The sequence below is a fragment of the Dendronephthya gigantea genome, unplaced genomic scaffold, assembly GCF_004324835.1.
Source record: "Dendronephthya gigantea isolate DGI-Jeju-01 unplaced genomic scaffold, DenGig_1.0 000031F, whole genome shotgun sequence".
NCBI classification, from domain to species: Eukaryota; Metazoa; Cnidaria; class Anthozoa; order Malacalcyonacea; family Nephtheidae; genus Dendronephthya; species Dendronephthya gigantea.
The window spans coordinates 1,218,696-1,240,281 of NW_021163041.1; the positions used below are offsets into that span (position 1 = coordinate 1,218,696).

The following is a 21,586-nucleotide window of genomic DNA, read 5'->3' on the forward strand; positions in this document are numbered from 1 at the left end:
ACTTGTCCTTTAGGTGTCCTTTAGTTGTCCTTTTGTTACCCTTTAGTTGTCCTTTTGTTACCCTTTAGTTGTCATCAGTTGTCATTTGTTACCCATTAGTTTCCCTTTGTTGTCCTTTTGCCGTTACGCTTTAGTTGTCTTTTAAGTTAGTGCTTTGCACTACTGCAGATGCGCGATCGTAAATAAGAAATTAATGTATCGTCAAAATATCCTTAGGAGTTAGGACTATTTTTAATGCATTTATTTTACAATTTCTAAACTGATGGTTGGGATTTGTGACACTATATTCATATGAAATATTAATAAATATTAATTTCTCTTTTTATGAATGGTTTGAAGATTGAAGCTTATCAACAAAAAATGCAGTTCATCGAGTTGAGCGCAGGGATCGGGTTAGGGCCGGGGACGAGGAACACGCGCCGGGGGCGAGGCTGCATCTGCCAGCTGACTAAGATCGTGACCACTGCCCTGTATGTATGTCGGCATACAATAAATATTGTTCCTCTTTTAGTGTTCTCTGCACACCAAATACGAACACAATTCCAGTGAGTGAAATTCACTTGAAAATTTGTTTTCTAGCATCAAATCAGATTGTTTGATTGAACAACTGAGTGTAATATCTCCACCCCATGCAGCTCTCGTAGCTCTTCTAAAAACCTAAAAAGAAATTTTCTTTTTAATTCATCTAATATTATCTTCCATTGACAATCAAGAAATTCAATTTCACGCGTAAGCCAAAACTTTTTTCCAGCTCCATTATATGTACAAACTTCACGCACATACAGTTTTGAATTACTAAAATGTTGCAAAAAATTAAAGGTTGAAAGTGTACTGAGACTACAGTTTACACAAAAGTATCATATGCGATTCATTGAAAATATGCAATACACCAATTCACACCTTAAATCGTGTTTGACCAGTTTGGCAAGTGCAATGGCTACATTCTGTTTAACATTTTTATTTAGATCCGTTCGTGTCGCCAAAGTCAAACAATCTTTCACAATTGATGTTCCAAAAAGCTGTTCGCTGACTTCATCTATACAGAAATATAAAATTAAAATCTTAGACAACTAGAGGTTTTGGATATTACTCGAGAAACGCTGGAAGATTAATTATGAATGAAGTGTGACCAAACTTTATAGGGCACTGCATGATACGGTTTTTGTGTAAAAAGATCTATGTGTATTTTAAAAATGCATTTATACCTTCCTCAAAACAGCTACTTAAGACAATAGCAGAATTTCCAACGATAGTGTCATTATTTGATGACAATAATTTTTGAAATAGTGGCAAACCATTTGAAATAATATATTTTCTTGCATCCCTATTTTCTGCTGTACATAAAGCCAAACATTTAACCCCATAAGAAATCGTAGTATCGCCCGCGGTTCTCTAAAAAAGTAAAATGGTTAAAGACAAGTGTTTAGAAGTAGCAAAGTAGTTCCAAGTGGGCTATTTGGTAAAAATGATATGGCCCTTAAAAAAATAGTACTATAACTTTAGTGATTATAACTATTACAATTTATTAAACTGAGAATAAATAAATACTCATGCAGTACTGCGCCAGAATGATGTACCTGAACGATTTTCAGTAAGACATCGTAGGTAGATTCAGTACAAACCAATTGAACTACTTCATTACTATACGTCATCAATAATCGTGAGACGCCAAGCAGACGCTGGAAAATGAGAATACTTAAAGTTCGTTTTGTTAAAACCAGCAACGAATATGTTTCGACATGCAACAATGAAAATGTTCGACATTCACACTTTGCACGTGCAAGATGATATAAGAACCCCCATGGAGATAAACATTTTACTGCGCGCGGTGGTTATGGTTTCTTTGTTAATTACGTTAATTTACTTCATCAAAACAAGTAAAGCAGTCGGCTAATGAGTCTCGTTTTCGTCGATGTGCATTTTCATGACATCAGTTGAACTCAACCTCTCAATCACGAAAACGAGGGCCGAGTATAGCTACTTCTATGTTACACATAGAGCAAGACTGTCACAGCACAACAACCAACCATTTACATGCATATACCTCTACGATATCCATGTTTTCTAAAGTAAGTAACTTCAAGATCAACACAGCTATTGCAATACCATGACTCTAAACATAGAACAAAGGCTGGTTTACTCGCGGTCAAAGATTCTTGCAAGCTTGATATTCGGGTTTTGATATACGCATGATGCCACATATGTGCACTGTTGATTCAATATATATAACCCAACTTACTCGTTCACATCAGCGAGAAGAAGAAAATCGCACATAAAATCGCAACAACAATTGTTGGGTGCATGGTCTTGCCATATAAGCGATAATTAGTAAATTATTGAATTAATTAACATCCTATAGTCAGAGCGATTAACATTACTTTGGAGTCATCCACAGAAAACTTTACAGGGAGTGTAAGGTCTGCACGTGTACGTTATATTTGGACGATTACAGGACCACTTCTTACCCCTTCTCTGCGCGCTGGTACGTCAAAGACAAAGTTCAAAGTGTTTGAGACTTTGAGTTAGATCCAAAATATCAACTCTTTCTCAACATACCTTTACATGAATTGAATCTTCAATTAAAAGGTTGATCAGTAAACCCAATAAAGCATAAATCACATCAGCTATTTCTTCTTCGTTAATACTATCATATTCAGTCTGGATGAATGTAAGAAAAAGCTAGGTTATCAAAATCGTTTAATTAGAACTGATCGATTCTTTTATTAGGGCCTGGTTTGTTCACTGTAGAAATTTTATGGTTTATTTTCCTTTTCCTGAAGCATGTATTTGAGCGATAACATGAACCTGCATGTATGTCTTTATTAAAACACCCCGCATCTTTTAGCCTGGGACCTCACTTTCATGAATAGTGGGCTAATCGCCTCGGGTGTTTTAGTATTCAAACCAACTGCTCTCATGTAGCTCTCATGACATTTCCAACAAAAGGGGTACAATCAACAACAAATATAGAGCGAGTGTTCTTCTAACCAGAATATCAACACAAAGAATCCACACTTGAACATTAAGCTGTAGTCTGTTCCTTATCCTCTTGACTCGGGCCAGATTTGCTAATGTTGCGAAGCCTGTGGTTACAAGTGCCAGTTGGGCATTTCGATCCAACTTTGAATTATCGGACGTGGTCTATGAATAAATATAATGTTCAGATCTCAACAAACATTCACTGATGATAGAGCATATGTACGGAATCTGCACTGTACCAACCTACCATAGGTGCTTTGATAAGGGAGAAAAGAATCTTTTCTAGTTGTGAAGAATTGTTTGAAGCAAATCTACAGGAAGACAATATTGAAATATGGTGTGACAAAACACCTATACCTGCAACAAATGAATGTCTCGGGTGGCAGACAAAATGTTTCATCCTTGAAACAAGAGGAATCTCTTCGGAGCAACTATTTTTCATGTTCAATCGCTCGAAGAGGAAGTGCATGGGCAATACCCAGATTATGTACTCTTTTGAAAAAAAAGTATTATTCATTCATATAAACGTGTATGCCACATGTCTTACGTCTTGTCTAACGATAAATTGTTCATGCATCCCATTACAATCCTTGAAATTGCATGTCTTTCTTCTACAAATTTCAAAAGTCTTTCCACAAAACAACTAGTAACACAAAACATACAAAACAGACCAGGTTATTGCTTAATATGTCTCACAAACTGACAAACATGTTTTAATTTAAAGGTCATATAAGTCGTGGTTCAAATGTTCATGCACGCACCTGTTGTGACGAGCATAATCCACAATATGTTGTCTTCCCAATGTAAACTCCGTCAGCTGACGTAAAAGTCTTACCGAAGCCAAGAGAACTTTTTGGACATTGCATTTCTGACACACCTTGTGTATTACGTCGATTATTTTGTAGTTAAGAAGTTCCCCAGCATTCCGTTCTATAACAACAAACATTAAAAATTCACCGACTTTACCTCCAAAATGTCTCAGAACGTTGGATAGCAAAAAAAAGATATAACGCGAATATGGCAATTGTACTGTAATATAACGCTCAAATGAAAAACATTCAAACGCAATTTGTGCATAATATTGTTAGACTGTTAATTTTTCCGAGCTTACATGCAGGCACCGCGGGTTGGTCAGAGGAAAAATAGAGCAATATAAATCGATGTAGGGCATGTAGCAAATCAAAATTTATGAAAAAACGATAAGGTTTATTTATTTATGCTTGTATGCATAAATTCAAAAAATCTTCGTCCATGAAAAAAGGTAATGGGGACCATTTTCTTGCGAAAATACGACAACATTCTCCTTTTTTGGGTGATAGGCTTCTACAGCACAAGAAATATGGATTTAGGGGAACATGGGATACGGAAAATCCCATCAGACAATAAACCTTTCTTATGCACGATGTTGCAGGCTTTCCGAATTTGACGCCATTATGAGAAAGATCTATTGTCCCCCATTCCCCAAAATTTACCATTGTTAGCACTAGTAATTTCTCCAAGGTTCAACATTTCGTGAACAAACGTCTCCTCGTTGGACTCCCACGAGCTACAGTTTTCACACAATCTATATATATTGTATAAATAAGTTCATCAACATATATTTGATAAAATTCCGTTCTATAACTCTGTATATATAGCTATACGCAAAAAAAAGGATAATGCATAGGGGTTTACACATGCAGGTTAACTCAAATTGGGGTCAGTGTAAATATGATGCAATGCATGCATGCATGTGTATAATTCTGTCCTCGATAATTCTACAGTAAGCGAGCCCTCATTATGCCCTTGGCGTCTAAAGTTTACAAGATCCTACAGTTTTGATTTTTTACCTTTAGGACAACTTTAATTGTTGATTTTGCTAGTGTATTTTGGCTATATAGCTATGTAACAATCGAGACTATATAGCTATAATCGATACGAAAATATTTGTATGTTTAATCCGTATAGTGTGAAATCCAAACTAAAAACTCTGAAACTCCAAACTAATCAGACTTCATATAATGCAACTTGACATGGTAAGTTGCCCGTGATTACATTCATTGTCGAAACTTCATAAAGGTAACGAAAACCTAACGACATATAGAAGTGATTTATAGAAATTTATCAAAAAACCTTTTTATCAAAAAATCTGAAAACTCTTCTTACGATATTTCGTTTATGACATTATACCACAACACTTTTAGTTATACTTATAATATTGAACGTACAGTAATACAAACCTCCAAAATTTAGTAGTTGTGCCAAAGAAAGAAAATCCTTTTAAAAGACGAAACAGCGTCTTGGATTCATCGCCTACAAAAGTAATGAAAAACTACAAACGTCGACTTGTCGTCAGGAAATATCGTCCTGGAACCTATCAACGGTATATCTCAGCTATCACACCCCGCCAATGATACCCCTTACTATCTGATACCTAATATGACCAGCATACTTACTATTCGCAAGTAGTTCTACCAGTTGGCGCGCACATATTGTGCACTCTTTTAAATCAGATTTTTCATTAAGTTTTTCAATAATTTCCCCGACTGCTTTTAGACAGGGATCGCTCTCATATTTTACATTGACCTATAAAAATGTTTGTTTGAATTTAATATAATTCAAATAATTTAAAATTACCTCATCCGTAATATATAAATACTTAAATCTATATGTCTAAGTTGAATTAGACCGACTATCAGTTTGTATCTTTACCTCACATTCAAAATCATATTCCTTTTGTTCCTTTTCCGTCTGTGAGATGTAACCTTTTAAAATTAACAAAAAGTAACCACTTGCTTAGCTACATGTAAAAACCAAGGGATTGTGAAAATAGTATTTCTATCGATTTTTGGAATAACGAAGCTACCAAGAAAAATAATTTAAAAAAATAACTGCAGTTTGGCGCAACATTTTATCTTTATAATAAAGTATAATGACACGCATGCATCGGCTACCTGCTATAACATCTTTTTGATTTGGGTCAATTTCTTCACCTTTTTTGAAGAACGAAATTGCCTACAGGGTGACAATTCATTATTTTTTTGTTTACTGATTTGATTACTTTATAACAACCATGGTCCATGCGGTCTACTTAGATTTAAAGTAAATTGAGGACTGGAAAGTAATAGGAAAGGGTTAATACCTCAGAAAAGAGTCGCTTCTTTTGCAATGCTCGTCCGCAATGGACATAAGCCTTCACGCATTTCTCATCAATCTAAAATACAGCGCGAATCAGAGTTTAAAGATGATACACGACATAAGAAACAGGTCTACAACATTATTATGTACGATACAGCCTGTTTAATGACATGTAAACAATTTAAATGCTTTTTAACTTATGCATGCAATGTTGATTGTCGAACCTGGCTTTATAATATAATATAAAATAATTGCATAGCAGTGAAAACCAAAAAACACTAAAGCAATATTTTCAATAGAATCTATATAGCTCTAATCTCACCTTCATTGCCCATTTACAATCATCAATAGCGGCATCAAACTTATCCAGTTTTATGTAAGCCTGTGTGCAAAGAAACTTAGTCAATGAATGAATAACAGACCATAACTATGAAGGGGTTTTGCGAATGGATAGTCATTCTTACAGTGCTATATTAAAATATAGATTGTTTAGTATTATTTGCCAGCAATCTTCATTGCTACTCACCTGAGCTCTATTTGTGTACAATGCAGGAAAATACTTGACTAATTTAATAGCTGCAGTATAACAATCAATTGCTTCCTGATAACGACAGGATTTAAATTCCTTGTTCCCTTTAGACTTTAGAGTTTCTGCATCAGCTTCATTTTTCTTCATTCTCTCTCCCCTTTCTTTTGCATCAAGCTCAATTCCTCTCATAAACTGTTCTTAAAATGTATTATAATTCTCATTGATATAATAACATGCATATTGCTCTGTTACATGATGATGCAGTAATTCATTTAGTTATTCAGTAATCAATATTATTTATTCAGTTATTTAGTAATTCATTTAGTTGCTGGGCATAGTCAAAAGACTATCTGATATCTCAAACAAATCTGACAAGTCTTTCCTGTCTGCATAGATTAAGGAGCAGTAATTTAAACTGAAATGAATATCATAGTATGAGCAAGTGCTACCAGGCAAACTTTGGCAACCAAGTTTTGACAACCAAGTATTGTATTTCATAATTTGTGAACAAGAAGTCATGGACAGGAGGGCACAGTAGCATAGCCAGCCTGATGATTTGTCCAGCTATGCTCAGTGGCGTAGCCAGCCTGACGATTTTGTCCCGCTATGTAAATTTAGAGTTATTATAATTATTCATGTCTTTAGAAATTTATTGTTTTCACAGTCAGTGTACACGAAAATATTAGCATACCGGTTTTGCTGTTCATTGACTGTGAAAACAATAAATTTCTTAGGATATGAATAGTTATAATAACTCGAAATTTACATAGTGGAACAAAGTCATCAGGCTGGCTATGCCACTGGGTGCATGCATGGGCAGTCCTTTAATTTTCCAAGGCAGTTCTTTTGTTTTCTAGCTGCTAGGCAGACAGTCCCACTCTGTATTTTTTATTACCTTGCTCCTTTGTATATTGTTGCTAAAGAATTAAATTGAAATCAATATTAGATGGGAAAGTTTTGACAGGGAATAAAGCTAAATCTTTTACAATCTACTGTTGCATGCTAATATTCTTACCTCAGAAGGACTGGGGTGTGCATTAATCAAAGTTTTGTCATACTTTGTCTTCACTTTTTCTCTCTCTTCTTTCTCTTTCATTAACTTTTCTGATGCTTCCATTGCCTCTCTGTTCCTTTCCTCATCTTTTGACGAAAGATTCCTAACGATAGAGCCTAGAAAGGGATACAAAATAAAAATTATGAAATTATTTTTTATCAATTATCATCTCCCTTTGCTAATAATCTAATCTACTTTATTAAAAACCATAATAATCACAAGGATTTTAAAATAAGTAATGAGAGAAAGTAAAAGAAGATTACTACTGAGATACTAGAGAAAGAGAAAGAAGTCGTAAATATGCGCAGTAGAAGAAAAACTCAAATGCTAAAAATATAGTACATTAAAGACATCCGTCTTTTGTTAGGCTCAAATATTTGCCATTATGTTAATATTTAGTATCAAATATTTTAGTGTATTTTTATAATATTCATATAAAAAACCGTAGACTATACAGACGATACTGTAGTGTACTAAAAATGTAGATTATGCACACAGCAACGTGAACTAAAATTTTTGCAACAAATCTGCGAAAGCCACACAATAAGGTAGGCTGGGCTAGAAATTACGCACCTATATCATCGACATCCTGCAGAAATTTATCCAAATCTTCTTTTTCGTCCGCCATTTTGAAGCTCAATATAGTTGCTAGGTAACACCAGTGATGTACTTCATGATAGCCATATATATCATATCATAGCAAATCTTTACCACTGCTCATCTGTGATCTGTGTCTTTGCCATGGCATTATTTTTTTTTAAGGACTTGTTTACAAAGTTGAATATCCTCTTTCATAAATCTTTTCTGGACCGATAGAAGTCATATTTTCTAAAGTTTTAAAACCAACTGTGGTTCAGAAGAACATAAACTAAAACACTGTATTTTAACCCAGGGTCAGCGCTAACCTACCTTTGAATCTGGCCTCAGAAGGTATTTTCCGTCCCCTGGCTGTTTTCATTCCCACCCAATGAATATAGTTAAAATCAGGACAGAAGATTTGTGCAAGGTCTGGTAGATTTCAAATTGTAGTTTTTATTAGGAATCGTAGTTTATCAGACTACAGATAAGCAATTTATATACTGAATATAAAGATCTATTTACAGTACTTGTAGCTATAACCTACATGCTATAAGTCATTTTCCTGACTTACAAAGGAACGTGGTTAAACAAATACGAAACTGACTCTCCATTATGAGTTCTTCGTATGGCTTCACCGAGGATCATAGATATATCAATTACCTGCAATGAAAATAATGACATATACATAAAATTTAATGACATATACATATTACTTTATATAATATTCTCTTTGTTTTTTGTGTTTAGGATGGCTCACCTTTAGTCTTGAACATATCCTCATTTTTTCATCTTGTGGAATAGTATTTGTAACAACAACTGCCTCAATATCTGTGGCATCAATTCTGCTTAAGGCTGGACCAGATAATATGCCATGCGTTAGGATTGCAAATATCTGTTTAGCACCAGCATCTTTCAATCTAAGAAGCGGGATACGAATAAAGTAAAAAATGTTGAATAAACCATATTGTAGGTATAATGCAGGCTGTATGAACGATTTGCCAATCTACCTTTCTTAATGGGCATGCTACTTTCTAAACTTTTCTGCTACTTTATTCACTGTCAATAAATACTATGGCTACAGCAGTAGATGAATGTTCTACATTGATGAAACATGATGAAACATGCATACTTCTGACAGGCTAATCCAAGCGTCCCACATGTGTCTGCCATGTCATCAACCAATATAGCAATTTTATTTTTCACATCACCAACCAATACCATACTTGCAACCTCATTTGCCTTCTTTCTCTATATTGAAGGAGAGTACTTTAATTTAAAAACTTTAAGAACTTATTCTAACATTTTTGACTGGCAATATTTCAGAATTTTCCCCCATGACTTGACATTTTGGGACAGACATTTTGCTGACAGTGACAGAACCTTTCACTTACAGACATTTAGCTGACAGGACTTTAATTCTGACAGAACAATTAGCTTACAGAAAATTTGGACAGGATGTTTAACCTTATCTATGTTCTAAAATAACGCTTATGGGCAGGGTAAGGACTCATACAAGTTAATATCAGACTATTGCCAATGAAAGAATATTGAATGTCTATCTACCTCTTTATGAATCAAGGCAAATTCTACGTTCAGTCGATCAGCAATTGAAGTCACTCTAAATAAAAAGTAAAATGCAATACAAGACTTATATAGGCTATGGTTATTAGCACTTTTTGGGGTGCCCAACTTCCTTCTTACATACATATACATATTACAGTTTACATAGGTACATATAAAAGTCACTGGATTACTAGAATGTCATATGGTAACCAATGGTGCTAACCTCTTTGCACCACCAGCATCCGGGGAAACAATGACTGACTCATTCCAATCAGTTACGTTCTCCTTAATCCACTTAAGTACAGCTGGTTCAGCATACAGGTTGTCAACTGGTATATCAAAGAAGCCCTAGGAGTAAGATGGCTTACATTGTAATTTGCTAACCTTAAGCTTCACATGCTGAATAGCATATAGTACCAAATTTGTACCTGTATTTGGGATGCATGAAGATCCATTGTTATAATGTGATCAGCTCCGGCAACAGAAAGCATATTGGCTACAAGCTTTGCTGATATTGGTGCCCGGCTCTATGTGAAAAACAATATAAATTATACAGGATAAACAAATACTTTTCATCAATAAAAAATATAAAAACCGATTGAACAGTTTGTAAAACAGAGTCATTGGAAAAATTATGTATTTCTGGTTTAGGAATCATCTTTTTTAGGTTTTTCAATATTTACCTTGTCCTTCTTATCTTGTCGTGCATAAGGAAAGCAAGGTATGACAGCAGTTACTCTTTCAGCTGATGCTATTTTACATGCATTAATTAAAATAAGAAGTTCCATCAAATTGTCATTGATATCTCCACAACCACTCTGAATGATGAATACATCTTCTCCTCTCACAGATTCACCAACCTCAACACTAAAAACATTAAAGAGTAGTGAATATTTTGGGCCAAAGAAAATTTCCTGAATTCAAACACAGACACTATGAGTATCCATTTAAAACAATTTTTTCAGATATAAAGAAAAAATTTTTAGCGCCATGACTCTGGCGCGAAATTTGCCCGCCACTTCGGTTTTATAATATAGTATGACCAGAAATCTGGCCAGAAACATTACAATATACCATCGTACCATTAGAGAATTTATCTCACCATTTCTATACTTTACCTTGTTTCCTTATTAGAAAATTTCTTTAAGGTACATCGCCCTAAGCTTATACCAAGTCGTTCACAAATCAACTTTGCAAGTTCAGGATGAGAGCTACCGCCAAATACTTTGATGTTTGGCATTTTTCTTGCCTCTGTTAATTCCTCTTTGCTACCGAGAATTACACTCACAATTTTGACTTCTTTAAATGCTTCTCTAATTTTAAAATATGTTTGTTAAAAAATATGTTAGTTCGATATTTAATTTATACAGACAAGCAAACAAAATCGCCACAACGTGCAAAAAGAGTGAAACCTTCCGGCTTTTTTTGCTTCCCACCAAAACGTGTAAACGTATCGCTACTTCATGTTATAGAGAACACATGTTACGTAAGTGAAAAAAGTTAACTAGAAGTTACTACCGTGAAGTGCTGCCGTATATTCGCTGGACTGAACTCTGAGGCAAGTAATACATGCAATTTTCGCCAATATTTGGTAATAATTCGATCCAAGTCCTAAATCTTACCTTGAAAAATCTTCACATATCAGAATAATATTTCGATAAACAGCCAGACATACCATACGCAGCAAGTTTAGAATGGCCTTCGCGAGTCTCAACCAGGGAATTCGAAAAATCAAATTGCATTCTGGTGTATGACACTTCTCAAAATTTCTGTGACGTCAAAAAAGTCATAAATCTGATCATCCGTACAAACATAAAATCAAGTTCACTATACAGAGTTCGCCCGAAAACAGCCTGGTGCAAGAAAAAAAACAAGGCACTGTCAGGAATAGTGTGCTACCTCGCTATATACCGTATTCCGACAAATTCGAATTCACCAAGGTGGATTATACTATATTCCGGTACATTCGACCTTTCCAATGTTGAATATACCATACTGGCATACTCCGATATATAGTCGATCTTGCCAAGGTTGATTCTACCATATTTTGGCATATTCGACCGTACCAAGTTTGAATATACCATAAACTGAAGTACTTTTAATTTTTTCAACTTTCGAAATGTACTTTGATCAGGAACATAATTTTCGCTTCGTTTCCATGTGTTTTTTGAACATGTCAAAGGTAACAAATCAACAATAAAATTTAAACTGCTAAATCCATCAATAATTATTTCACAGAGCTTAAGTACGACTTCAATTGTATAGATTCTTATTACAGTTTGAGATTTCAGTTAATTTGGAGCCTTCTCTTTAGAATCCCCATTCATGGTAACCGCCGATCAATCCTGGGGGTGTTGGAGGAAAAAATTCGGCCTTCGTCGGGAAAAGTAGGTTAAACGTTACGTCAATACGTTATTTGATATCCCTTTCATCAGTTTCATGAGAAGTTATTTGTACTGAACTGCTACACTGCTCCCATTGCACTGACCACGCATCTTTACAGATGGTGTAATTTGTAAAATAAGTCTCTTTCAACAATCTCTTTAAGTATTTAACAATAGAAAGTTCGGTTTTTGTTGATAAAACACTCAACTCTTTATTAAGCAAGGTAGCGTTCAGACTGCGAGGATCTGCTGCCTCTACAGTATCGAACACAATTTAAATCCGTTTTTCAGCTGACGATTTCTTTCGTTCGATCGAAAAATTTTGCCTAGTGAAAAACCGGCTTAATAAGGAAAGAGCGGGCGTTTATTTAGTGGATAGTGATAGCTTATTTTAGTCTGCATGCACATGCCCAATTTTAATGTTCTTTGAAAATGTTCTTTGGGACTATAGAATTAATAGAACAACTCTTTATTCATGTTAGTCCACTTATTCAGTTATCGCAGTATGTTAAATATTATATATCCAGAATTTTAAAGCAGCAGGCGTTTTTAATAACGCATCGAGATTCGAGACTTGTTATATAGGGATAATCTTTACATGCTCACGTGTCTAATTATTCTCAATATATCGTTGCACCGTAGGACACAACATTAAGTATTCTTGTTTATAATGTCGCTATAGAAACTAAGTAGCTATCCATGTTAGAGGCAGGTTATTAATGGCATAGAAAGACGAATAGGAAAGCTAGAAAGTCACTATACCAATCGGAATAATGTATTTGGTTATACAGAGTTGAAAACTATTTAGATCTTTACAGAATTTCAAAATTTGCGACCGTTTTACAAACGATGATAAAACTTTTCACAAGAGAATATACTTTATTTATAAGGCCTTTTCATGCATAATTGATGTCTCTTAACATGAGACAGTATACATTATGGACCGCCGTTTCTAGCAAAATTTGTTTTGTTTATAGCATATGGAAATTATTTACAAAGTAAACCCATCTATTTGAATTGAAAATTTTGGGGGAAATAAAGGCTTTGAAAGTTTAACTGCTTTGAACATAAAAACTAAGGATTCGACTAAATGTCTAGAAGTGCATCATCGGCATCGCCAAAAGAAATGTTGCCAGTGTAGAATTTTGGTGAACATTAACATACCAAATATTTTGAAAGGTTTTATTTTGGTGTAGGCTACGAAACCCCAAAACACCTGTTTTGGTATTGCGTATTGTGCGCATTAGCAGGTTCCTCAGCATCCTGTGTACATGAAACATGGAAATATGAAAACTGAAACAATGAAAGATAATAAGCGGGACAAAGCGGAATGAGAGAAGATCGAATTGATATTTGTAGTCGGTCATACCACAGTTCTTTCAAATGCCGCTCTTACGAAGTATAAATGCTGATGCCTCTCTGGCTGTCTTCGTCTTGTTAACTTTATTCCGATGTCAATGTAAGTGAAATATCACATAGTCAATATCATGCATACAAACATAAAAAGCAATAAGCGGTAATATTAGGATTGGTTCAGGATGTTCTCGATAAACGAGGATATTAAAAGTGATATAATGCTAGAAACTCCCTCGTTCATATAGAATGGCTAATTTTTAGGAGACCGTCTTAATCCAAACCCAGTTGCCAAATTTCAATTAGTTTATTGAATTGAAGAAGAAAAGTTATTCACTGAAACAAGTGATATGTATAGACATCCTTACTAGTTTTTAAAAATTATCAGGGATTTTACAATATGTTATAAGTATAAGTGCTTGAGTTGGATAAGCAATTTAATCTAGTCTCGGGTTGGTGTAAAATGTATAGCAATAATGACAGTCATGTTACTTTGACTTCCATTGTAAGTTTAACGTTCTAGTATGGGGTTAAATATAAAATATTTACATATATCAGACTTTTTTTGTAAGTTTTGCTTATTTTTTCAAATTGGCTGCTCGAATTTTGTTTTCTTTCTTAAGCTAAATGCATTAGGAAACGCCGGCAGTATAAGCTGACCGCGTATTGGCGTGCCTAAAGTATCAATTAAGACATTTTCTCAGGAGAAACATTACCTGAACACTCATGTTGCATGCTCTAATATTGTTAATCCTGAGGCGTTATATATTTAAAACTACATTTAAAACTAAAGAAATCCATAAGTACAGCTAAAAAGATTAGTAATTGGAAAGTTTGTTTGCGAGATATTGAAAAAGTAGTCATGCCAAGTCATGGCAAATTTTGTACAAATTGCTCGGAATTTATCGATAAAACGAAATTTTTCGTTGGCTTTATTTTCCATTTCGACCTATTAAGTGACTCCAATTCGGTCGACTTCTAATGAAACGAAAATCAAGCGAAAATCCTCGTTCGATATCGAAGAATTTCGCCTGTTGGAAAACCGCGCCCTTGAGTGTTGCCTGCAGAATTCACTCTTCAGCCGAGTTCGTTCCATGGATAAAAACGTTCGACATACCTAAATTTAATTAGGGCTGAATTATTCTTGCTTAGATGTGAGGGGAGATGAAGCTTTGTATCAAGAACATGTGAAGTTACTTGATGATTTGTTTCTGAACTATGACAAGATCGCCTTGCCTCAACCAGATCCCAAATCGCCAGTCAATGTCACCCTTGGAATTGCAGTCGCGCAGTTGATCAAACTGGTTAGTATAAAGGCTGAAAACCAACTTTTTTGCATTAAATTATGTTAGTTCTGTTAATTATAAAGGTAATTCCCAAGCATCAGATAATTTTTTAGCCCAACCGTTAATCGAGATGATTATCGAGATGCAATAGAACATCAATTTATTATAATTTTAAAGGGTAAATTATTGGGAATTTCCCGATCAACCAAAGCCAATATGAGAATATAGCTAATTTCAAATCGTATATAAATTTTCTAATCGTGAACCAAACAAATGGAAATCTATTTTTTGGAATTAGGCTGAAATATATTCGGCCAAATCAGCAGTCTTTTTGTTTAAGACTGTATATAAAATGCCTTGTGATGCTCGATGAACTTATAATAATGCTTGTTTTTAAATGAAAAGAACTGAAGTTTTAACTAATGACATCGAGAACTTGAAATGCGTCTTATTGCAAGGGCAAAATTTTATATATGCAAATCATCTGCGGCACTCCAGTGCATCACCAGTTGCTATGACGGTACAATCACTCATGGCAGAATCATTTCTTTCTTATCAATTCTTTGTAATTAATTGGCATCACCACTGTAAGCAGTTTACATGCAGGTATGATCTACGTAAAGGCGTAGCTAGATTCCGCACCGTTTGCAATAGAAATACAAAAAATGAACGTATATCTTTCACGAAACGAAACAACACAAGCTAGCTAGCCCTCGCCCACACGATAACATGCAAGAATTGAAATACGTCGCTTTCTGCGAGAACGGTAGTATGTCGGAGCAATACTAAGGACACGAAAAAACACTAGATTTTTTCTTCACTAATTTCTTTCCCCTTTTGTGCTTTGGCAAAAATGTTGTGCAATTTCAGGGTTTTCTCGCCAAGCAACTGATGCATGCAGTGTTATATTCTTAAACTCCATTTACACTGCACTCAATTTATTAGCGCGGCACGGCCAAAATCGGTACCCGTACCAATTTTCATTCATGTTCAGGCAACCAATAAAAAGTTTCAGCACGAATGAAATACGCACACGCGGTACACATTTTAGGCGCACCATGCCAATAAAATGAGTTTAGTGTAAACGGCGCCTAATACTGTGTCTAGGGTACAATGTTAATGAAAATGGGTTTTTTTTAACCACAAATCACACCATAGTCTATACTGACATATATGGGTGAATATACTTTGGATTGGATTTTTATTCTTAGCGTGGTGTATATATATAACATTTTGTCTTAAGCGGTGAAGATTATATTTTACTGACAATGACTAACAAATTACAAATTGATTTTAACAATGCATGAGCACTTTTGTACAATGGACAATATTTCACTGTTTATTTTCAGGATGAACGAATGGAGGGGATGAATCTTAATGTTTGGTATAGAATGGTAATGAATTATAAACCATTAAAAAAGGATAATCATATACCGTATACAGTAGCGTAGCCAGCCCGATCATTCGTCCTAGCTGTGCTAATATTTTGGTTTTCATGCATGTACTTACTGCATGTGGAATTTCACTCAATTTCTAAAGAAATGACAGCCTTTCGTCAATGGGCTGTTCATCGCGATGGAAGAGGTTCCATATAGCTACTATATGATTACCTTTTCAGGCATGGAAAGATCACAGGTTACAATGGGATCCAAAAATGTATAGAAATATATCCAGTTTCAAGATTGACTCGGATTATTTGTGGATACCTGATATCATGCTTATGAAACCGTAAGTATAACCATATTGAAACAAAGTTGACACTTGCGTATACCTATATCATTGATTAAAATTCAAGTTTCAGTTTTTAGGGCCGAGATGGGGCATATACGATAAAATTTGTATACCATTATATTCTCCATGCAACATGGCAACAAATCCCTGAATCATCGATCACTATTATGTAGTCAGTTTTTTAGTTAGTTGCAGCTTAGATGTAAACTATTTTCCATAATCGCAAAAGATTTGTTACTCGATGGTTGCTTTCAGAGAGAGAATTGGTAAAGAGACAGTCTGATTACAACACGTTTACTTCCAGTGTTGCCTTAAGAATGTCTTTAAAAGTCTACTGCATGATACAGCAGCCATACCGCTTTCAACGAACAAATATAACTTGCGACCTTTACAACTCAGTTTACTGAGTTTAGAACCCTCTACCCGTTGACGCGGATGGCTAAAATTTGCAAACGGCAAAGATCGTTTACGAATACATTAATACATTTTTCGTAGGCTAACTTCAGAAGCAGGCCATGTGATTGGAATGAAGAAGAACGAAGATGATCTTGCATGGAAGATTAGTGTTTCTTCAGATGGAACAGCATACTTTAACTTTCCAGGATCTATTTACGGACAATGTTCCTTGACTATAGCAGACTATCCTTATGATGAACACAAATGCTCTTTTGTGTTCACATCCTGGGTGCACGATGGTTCTGAGCTAGTATTAAAACTTCGAGAAAGCAACGCATTGGATTTTGGAAACTACGTTCATAATAACGAATGGCATATTGTTGGCAAAGAGCCTAAGTCAATTGTAAAAAAATTTACATGCTGTCCCCATCCATATTACATGATTAGTTTTAATATCCATATCAGACGTGGTGCTTCCTCGTATGTCTCGAATTATATCATTCCTTCAATTCTGATTGCTATTTTGTCCATAATGATGTTTACATTACCACCGGAAGTGGGAAAACGCATGGGTAGGTATAGCGTCATTTATAGTATATAGTCTCCATATTTGTAACTCTGAGATCTATATATAGTCATATGTTGTGTATAACTGTAGCTGCAGAGCGAACTGACAAGAGCAAACGTGAGACTCTTGCATACAAACAGTGATATCAGGCTATAGTGTAGGTTGTAGATGAGGGTAAAATATGGATCTTTGCTCGATGGGCACTGCGGCGGGGACCGGGGCTACTTTGAATTCAGCGTGTGATGAGAGCAGAGTTTGACGCAGAGTTAGCGTCACAGACTAGGGATTTAGTTGTCAACAACTATTTGTGATCGACAACTAAAAGTTATCGACAGCAAAAAACGTAGTCTGTCGCGCAAGTTGTCGTTGTGAACTAATAGTTGTCCTCATTTTTTTATCGTTTTCTAGTGTGTGAAAACTTTTGTTTTAGTTGTCGACTCCTTTTAATCTCCGCGCTATTTCGGTTGCTAAATCAGTATTTGAGCGCCAGTGTGTGGAATCTTTTATCGGACTTATTTAGTTGTGGAAATCCCTAGTCTGTAGAGGCCCTTATTTTCCCCATCTAGGCAAATCGCTAATAACGCTTTCCTCTTGTATTTTGCAGAAATTGGAATTAATTTACTGTTGTGCCTATCCGTATACCTGACAATACTAAATACCAAAATGCCTACAAGATCCGACGCTTTTCCTTTGCTATCAAAATTCTATGGCTGTTGCATATTCATCTTGACATGTGCTCTGTTATGCACCTGCTGGGTAGTCGCATACTACTTTCATGATTTGTCTGGATGGAAAATTTACTCCATGTCAAAATTCGTTGAGGTCAGTTTTACAAGAAAAATAAATTTTAAAGGTTCTAAGTTATATTGAACAAGGTGGCTGACAATAACCTAAGAGTAATTATAAGCCTAATTCTTGTTATTAAATGGTGAAATTCTTGATCATTTGGGTTTCATCGCGTATATTTGGTTTCATATTACCTGTAGCTATCAATTTTGTTAAGACATAAGTTCCATAGACCGCTCGCATTTGGACAACGATTGTTGCACGTGTTTGAAAACATTGGTGTAACATGTTTTCCAATGCAATGCCAAAATATTTTATAGCATTGCAAGACTATTTTCACAATATAACTACGCCTATTTATTGGCAAACGCAACTTTCTCAATTGATGTATTTTTTCTCAGATTGGTGTCCTGAAGCATTTGAGAAAAGCTTTAAAGTTTCCAAACGCTACCAAGGTTTACCCTTCTGATATTTTGGACACTGGTAAGATGACGTTTCTGCGTTTGACATCCTAAATATACTTATAGAGTCCATTTATATTGTATAGTCTATTAGTCTGTATAGTCATGCGGACTCATGCCGATACAAACTAATCCAAGTATGCATGATCACTAATCTTCCAAACCATTTAAATACGTGCATATAGACGACAGTTCCACTAATTTTGAAAAATATTTACCAGTCAATAATCAGAGAGTGATTGAAGTAAAACCAGTGAGGGTAGAAAAATCAAGACTCGCACATGATACTGGAACAAAAAAGCCCGGTGGGTTACTTCCGCCAGCTGAAGTATTTGTGAAAGAAAACGAAAACAAGAAACCAGTCGAAAAATCAATAAATAATCCAGAGAGAAAGTCGAAACCAGAAAACGAAAACAAGAAACCTGTTGAGAAAGCATCAAATAATTTGGAGAGAACGCCAAAACCGGAAAACGAAAGCAAGAAACCTGTTGAGAAAGCATCAAATAATCTGGAGAAAAAGGCGAAGTCAGAAAACGAAAGTAAGAACTCGGTTGAGAAAGCATCAAAAAACGATGAACGCAAGCCTAAACCAGTAAATGAGAACAAAAAATCGATTGAATCACCGCAAGAATACCAGGAGAGAAAACCAGAACAGGAAGACGAAGGTATAAAATCTGTTGAGAAAGCATCCAATAATTTGGAGAAAAAAACGAAAGTAGAAAAGGAAAAAGAGAAATCATCGAAAAAGAAAAAAATAGTTGATGAAGAAACTTTATCAGAGAATAAACCAGAAGAAAAGAAAAAAGAAAAACCAGGCAAGGAACGCAGGAAAAACCAAGACGAGGTTAAAAATGAAAAAGAAAATGACGGAAACAAGGAAATGGCAAGCAAGCCCAAAAGAAAAAAAGAAAAAAGGGAATCCAAAGATAGTGTTGATGATACGGATTTAAAAGAAGAACCAGCCGCTGAGAATGACGAAAAGCGTTCGAAGAAAAAAGGAAAGAAAGAAGGGAAAAAGGATGGACGAAAGAAACGAAATAAAAGTGAAGGAGATGATGAAGGCGATGGGGAAGCAGTCGAAAAGAAACCAGTTGTTTCAGTAGAAGATCAGGGCAGAGAAAGCGATGCAAGTCAGAATGTTCGGAACTCAAGAAGTGCCTCCCGTGAGAGTAACAACAGTCAAACCTCGAAGAAATCCAACAATATCTTTGCAAATACAGTCGCACCAGGTTTAGCCAGCACCCACAAAAAGGAGAGACGTCGAGAGAGACCAAAAAAAGACTTGGGAGTTGTTAACATGGGAGCTGACAACGAGAGAAACAAAAATGAGAATAATAGTAATGAAGAAGAGAAGAAAGCGAGTGGTGTGAGAGAGGCACCATCTTTGAAAGGTAAAGCAGATATTTTGTATTTTTCGTTTTTCGCAAGTATTAAATGACTCGGATTTATCCACATGGATTCCGCCCCTTTATATTGCTTTTCGTATACAAGACCTTCAGATTACTAAGATTAGACTCTAGCAGCTGTTCCTCGTTTGTTTCATGAAGATTGTTTGCTTTTCATGTATAGTGGTAGAGCGGAGAATACGTTGTTTCATATTTTATGTTGCTGTCTAGATACTGCTGAAGATGAAAAAGCAAGTAAAAAGATATCCACATTAGGAAAAAAGGGTACAATCATTGGCAAAGTTAATTTCCCTGCATTGGATCAAACTTTTGATGCCAAGCAGGAAACCAAGAAGAAACACGACAGCATCAAACTTTTAAAAGAACTGTCAGAATATTTCTCGGATCATTTAGAAAGAAAAAAGAATCGTTACCAATGGCGACAGGCAGCTATTGTTTTAAATAGACTTTTCCTTATCCTTCTGTGTGTTAGTATTGCAATGTCTATCATTTTGGTATTTCTAGCACGCTAAAATAGGCACATAGAGTACATACTGTAGCATATTTCACTATTTAAATCCTCGAAGGATTGCCGCGCGTATGCTTCAAAAACTTGTGTATTTGATTATATGGTACCCACAGTTACTATGAGAGCTCGCATTATCTGTTATAAATATTAGCACAATTAGAAATTCACATGGTTCCAAAATCCATTATATAAACTCGACACTCGTTGTAACGGCAACTACACTTGGACATTTAAGTAAGCGACAGTAAAATAATTTTCACCAGGGTCTTTTTTACAGATATACGCTTCCGTGGGAAAGGAGTGGAACCATCAACACTTTCCATTTAGGTCCACTTTCCATTTCGTTTATCCTCTTTCCAAGTCAATTTCTCAAAAAAGACCCTGGTCTTTACAATTCTGGTAGTTGCATGAGGACATCCACAAAGGAGAAATTTGATAAGTCAATACATCACGACACTTTATGTATAGAGATTTGAGGTCAATATTATGTAACGAAGTTAAGTCATATATATGATAAGCAATATCACATTTACGTTTTCTTTGATTGCGTCATTGCGTATTTGAAATTTAGGTATGTAACGTACGTGCAGTTAGCCAATATCAAAAAGCAATGATTCTGCATGAAGTAACATGCTTGATACAGTAAGCTTGGTACAAGCAAATCAGCCGGAAATAAGACGAAAATATGAATGTACACGCCAAGCAATTAAGTTTCTAGCGACGGCCCTGCTCCAGATCGATTTTACCTCCATTTTTTTATGACGGACAAAAGTTTAACACAGCAGAGAGAGGCTGCATGTGGTAAAGATCAAAATAAGCTCTATCTTGGGGTAACTTCTCGTAGACTCTTATCACTGAGGACGGAATTTGCATTAAATTTCTGATT

General features: G+C 35.4%; 3 protein-coding genes across 5 annotated transcripts; 1 reads left to right on the forward strand and 2 right to left on the reverse strand.

Moving 5' to 3' along the window:
• Nucleotides 1-209: 209 nt before the first annotated feature.
• Nucleotides 210-8,312, reverse strand: LOC114524641 (tetratricopeptide repeat protein 12-like). Of its 2 annotated transcripts, XM_028545785.1 has the most exons (21): nt 8,253-8,312; nt 7,641-7,795; nt 7,521-7,542; nt 6,623-6,822; nt 6,419-6,478; nt 6,101-6,172; nt 5,913-5,973; nt 5,671-5,723; nt 5,415-5,544; nt 5,199-5,271; nt 4,452-4,543; nt 3,741-3,909; nt 3,527-3,622; nt 3,227-3,290; nt 2,989-3,141; nt 2,557-2,658; nt 2,045-2,113; nt 1,578-1,679; nt 1,206-1,392; nt 901-1,036; nt 211-657 (listed from the first exon to the last, which is right to left on the reverse strand). In XM_028545785.1, the coding sequence occupies exons 1-21, from the start codon at nt 8,305-8,307 to the stop codon at nt 582-584; spliced, it is 2,127 nt and encodes a 708-aa protein (XP_028401586.1). In that variant the 5' UTR covers nt 8,308-8,312; the 3' UTR covers nt 211-581. The 2 variants fall into 2 exon arrangements, with proteins under 2 accessions (XP_028401587.1, XP_028401586.1); XM_028545786.1 differs by lacking the exon at nt 8,253-8,312 and having other exon boundaries at nt 210-657; nt 6,623-6,817; nt 7,641-7,747.
• Nucleotides 8,313-8,731: 419 nt separating this feature from the next.
• LOC114524448 (ribose-phosphate pyrophosphokinase 2-like) lies at nt 8,732-11,244 on the reverse strand. Its single transcript, XM_028545524.1, has 8 exons — nt 10,940-11,244; nt 10,505-10,688; nt 10,250-10,348; nt 10,045-10,169; nt 9,822-9,876; nt 9,388-9,506; nt 9,016-9,175; nt 8,732-8,918 (listed from the first exon to the last, which is right to left on the reverse strand). Exons 1-8 carry the CDS (start codon nt 11,059-11,061, stop codon nt 8,826-8,828), a joined length of 957 nt encoding a protein of 318 aa, XP_028401325.1. The 5' UTR covers nt 11,062-11,244; the 3' UTR covers nt 8,732-8,825.
• A 2,185-nt stretch (nt 11,245-13,429) lies between these two features.
• LOC114524616 (neuronal acetylcholine receptor subunit alpha-4-like) lies at nt 13,430-21,224 on the forward strand. Of its 2 annotated transcripts, none has more exons than XM_028545754.1 (9): nt 13,430-13,664; nt 14,711-14,862; nt 16,194-16,238; nt 16,463-16,572; nt 17,071-17,543; nt 18,144-18,361; nt 18,727-18,808; nt 19,008-20,177; nt 20,400-21,224. In XM_028545754.1, exons 1-9 carry the CDS (start codon nt 13,589-13,591, stop codon nt 20,702-20,704), a joined length of 2,631 nt encoding a protein of 876 aa, XP_028401555.1. In that variant the 5' UTR covers nt 13,430-13,588; the 3' UTR covers nt 20,705-21,224. The 2 variants fall into 2 exon arrangements, with proteins under 2 accessions (XP_028401555.1, XP_028401556.1); XM_028545755.1 differs by having other exon boundaries at nt 20,403-21,224.
• Nucleotides 21,225-21,586: the final 362 nt, after the last annotated feature.

Coding starts and splice junctions, on each gene's coding strand:
- LOC114524616 (XM_028545754.1), top strand. CDS start 13,589: ATGCCGCTCTTACGAAGTATAAATGCTGATGCCTCTCTGGCTGTCTTC. Junction 18,809..19,007: donor TTCTGATATTTTGGACACTG/GTAAGATGACGT, acceptor AATATTTACCAG/TCAATAATCAGAGAGTGATT. Junction 20,178..20,399: donor AGAGGCACCATCTTTGAAAG/GTAAAGCAGATA, acceptor TATGTTGCTGTC/TAGATACTGCTGAAGATGAA.
- LOC114524448 (XM_028545524.1), bottom strand. CDS start 11,061: ATGCCAAACATCAAAGTATTTGGCGGTAGCTCTCATCCTGAACTTGCA. Junction 9,507..9,821: donor TTGCCTTGATTCATAAAGAG/GTAGATAGACAT, acceptor CCTTCAATATAG/AGAAAGAAGGCAAATGAGGT. Junction 8,919..9,015: donor GGATATGTTCAAGACTAAAG/GTGAGCCATCCT, acceptor TTTTCATTGCAG/GTAATTGATATATCTATGAT.
- LOC114524641 (XM_028545785.1), bottom strand. CDS start 8,307: ATGGCGGACGAAAAAGAAGATTTGGATAAATTTCTGCAGGATGTCGAT. Junction 7,796..8,252: donor GCAGGATGTCGATGATATAG/GTGCGTAATTTC, acceptor ATCCCTTTCTAG/GCTCTATCGTTAGGAATCTT. Junction 2,114..2,556: donor AAGATTCAATTCATGTAAAG/GTATGTTGAGAA, acceptor TTCTATGTTTAG/AGTCATGGTATTGCAATAGC.